This window comes from Gavialis gangeticus, unplaced genomic scaffold (assembly GCF_001723915.1).
Source record: "Gavialis gangeticus isolate Ggan-Ray unplaced genomic scaffold, GavGan_comp1, whole genome shotgun sequence".
Classification (NCBI taxonomy): domain Eukaryota; kingdom Metazoa; phylum Chordata; order Crocodylia; family Gavialidae; genus Gavialis; species Gavialis gangeticus.
Window position 1 is genome coordinate 1,373,295 of NW_017729032.1, and position 1,764 is coordinate 1,375,058.

At 72.1% G+C, this 1,764-nt stretch overlaps 1 protein-coding gene across 1 annotated transcript in view; it reads left to right on the plus strand.

The window, feature by feature from the left end:
* Nucleotides 1-1,764, plus strand: part of CCKBR (cholecystokinin B receptor) — a 2,875-nt gene that overhangs the window by 718 nt on the left and 393 nt on the right. The window contains exons 2-5 of the mRNA XM_019523753.1: nucleotides 106-558; nucleotides 773-1,034; nucleotides 1,110-1,237; nucleotides 1,353-1,760. Coding sequence (XP_019379298.1) covers nucleotides 106-558; nucleotides 773-1,034; nucleotides 1,110-1,237; nucleotides 1,353-1,760 — 1,251 coding nt within the window. The remainder of the gene's footprint in view (nucleotides 1-105; nucleotides 559-772; nucleotides 1,035-1,109; nucleotides 1,238-1,352; nucleotides 1,761-1,764) is intronic.

Here is a 1,764-nt window from a genome sequence, read left to right on the forward strand (position 1 = left end):
CGAGCAGCGCCGGCGCCCCGCCGCGAGCCGCGGGCAGGACGCCCGGGCCGGGGGTTCCCGGGGCGTCCCCAGGCCCGGGGTGGGAGTCCGTGCCGTCGGGGGCAGGCAGCGAGCACGGCCCCCAGGTCTCTCCGTCCCCGCGCCCCTCTGCTCCGGCCTGGCTGCCCCCCGCGCCTCCCGGCCCCCAGGCCGCTGCGCAGGCGGGAAGCACAGGGCGGGCACCTGGCTCCGGGCTGCCAGTCCCCCTCCCCTCCCCGGGCTGGGCGAGGACCCGGGCGGCGCTAACCTCCCCCCACTGCGGCGCAGAGCTGGAGGTGATGGTGCGGGTGCTGCTCTACGGGCTGATCTTCGCGCTGAGCGTGCTGGGCAACGCGCTGGTGGTGGCCGTGCTGGCCCTGAACCGGCGCCTCCGCACGGTCACCAACGCCTTCCTGCTTTCGCTGGCGCTGAGTGACCTGCTGCTGGCGCTGTGCTGCATGCCCTTCAGCCTCGTCCCCAACCTCATGGGCACCTTCGTCTTCGGCGACGTCGTCTGCAAGCTCATGGCCTACCTCATGGGTGAGTGCCTGCCCGGCCGGGGGCACTGCTGGGGGAAGTTTGTGGCATGGGGTGGAGGAGGGCACTGCTGGCGGAAGGTCACAGCGGTGAGCAGGCTGGGGGCACTGCTGGGGGAAACTCTCGTCACGGGGCAGGCCGAGGGCACGGCTGGGGAAGCCGGCGGCGTGGGTGGGCGCTGCTGGCGGCCCTGGCGCTCACGGTCGCCCCGGCACAGGCGTGTCGGTGAGCGTCTCCACCTTCAGCCTGGTGGCTATCGCACTGGAGCGCTACAGCGCCATCTGCAACCCGCTGCAGTCACGGGCCTGGCAGACGCGCTCCCATGCCGCCCGCGTCATCGCCAGCACCTGGCTGCTCTCAGCCCTGCTCATGCTGCCCTACGCCGTGTTCAGCACCACGGTGCCGCTGGCCCAGCCCCCGCGGCCCCCGGTCTACCAGTGCCTCCACTCCTGGCCCAGCCAACACTTCAGGAAGGCCTGGTGAGTGCTGTGCCGTGCTGGGCTGTGGGGCAGGGGCGCAGCGGCCCCGCTGACCGGCGGCACTACATTGCCCAGGTACCTGGTGCTGCTGCTGGTCCTGTTCTTCATCCCCGGCGTGGTGATGGCCGTGGCCTATGGGCTCATCTCGCGTGAGCTCTACCACGGCATCCGCTTCGAGATGGACATGAAGAGGGAGGCTGGCGGTGAGTGTGGGGCTGGGCTGGGCTCTGCTCCCCTGCTCTGCGCTGCCGGGCCCAGGTCCTCCTGGGTGCCCAGCACCCACGACGGTGACCGTGACCCGTCCACGCGGTGTTGCAGGTGGCCGGAGCAGCGGGGAGGCGGGCAGCGAGGAAGGCGACGGGTGCTACGTGCAGCTGACGCGGGGGGGCAGCGCGCTGGAGCTGAGCGCGCTGAGCGGCGCGGGGCTGGAGCGGGCGCGCAGCAGCCGGTCAGAGGCGCAGCTGGGGGCCAAGCGACGCGTGATCCGGATGCTGGTGGTGATCGTGGTGCTCTTCTTCCTGTGCTGGCTGCCCGTCTTCACCGCCAACACGTGGCGCGCCTTTGCCCCGGCCGCCGCGCAGCGCGCCCTGGCTGGCACCCCCATTTCCTTCATCCACCTGCTGTCCTACGCCTCGGCCTGCACCAACCCGCTCATCTACTGCTTCATGAACCGCCGCTTCCGCCAGGCCTTCCTGGCCACCTGCGCCAGCACCTGTCCCTCCGCCCGCCG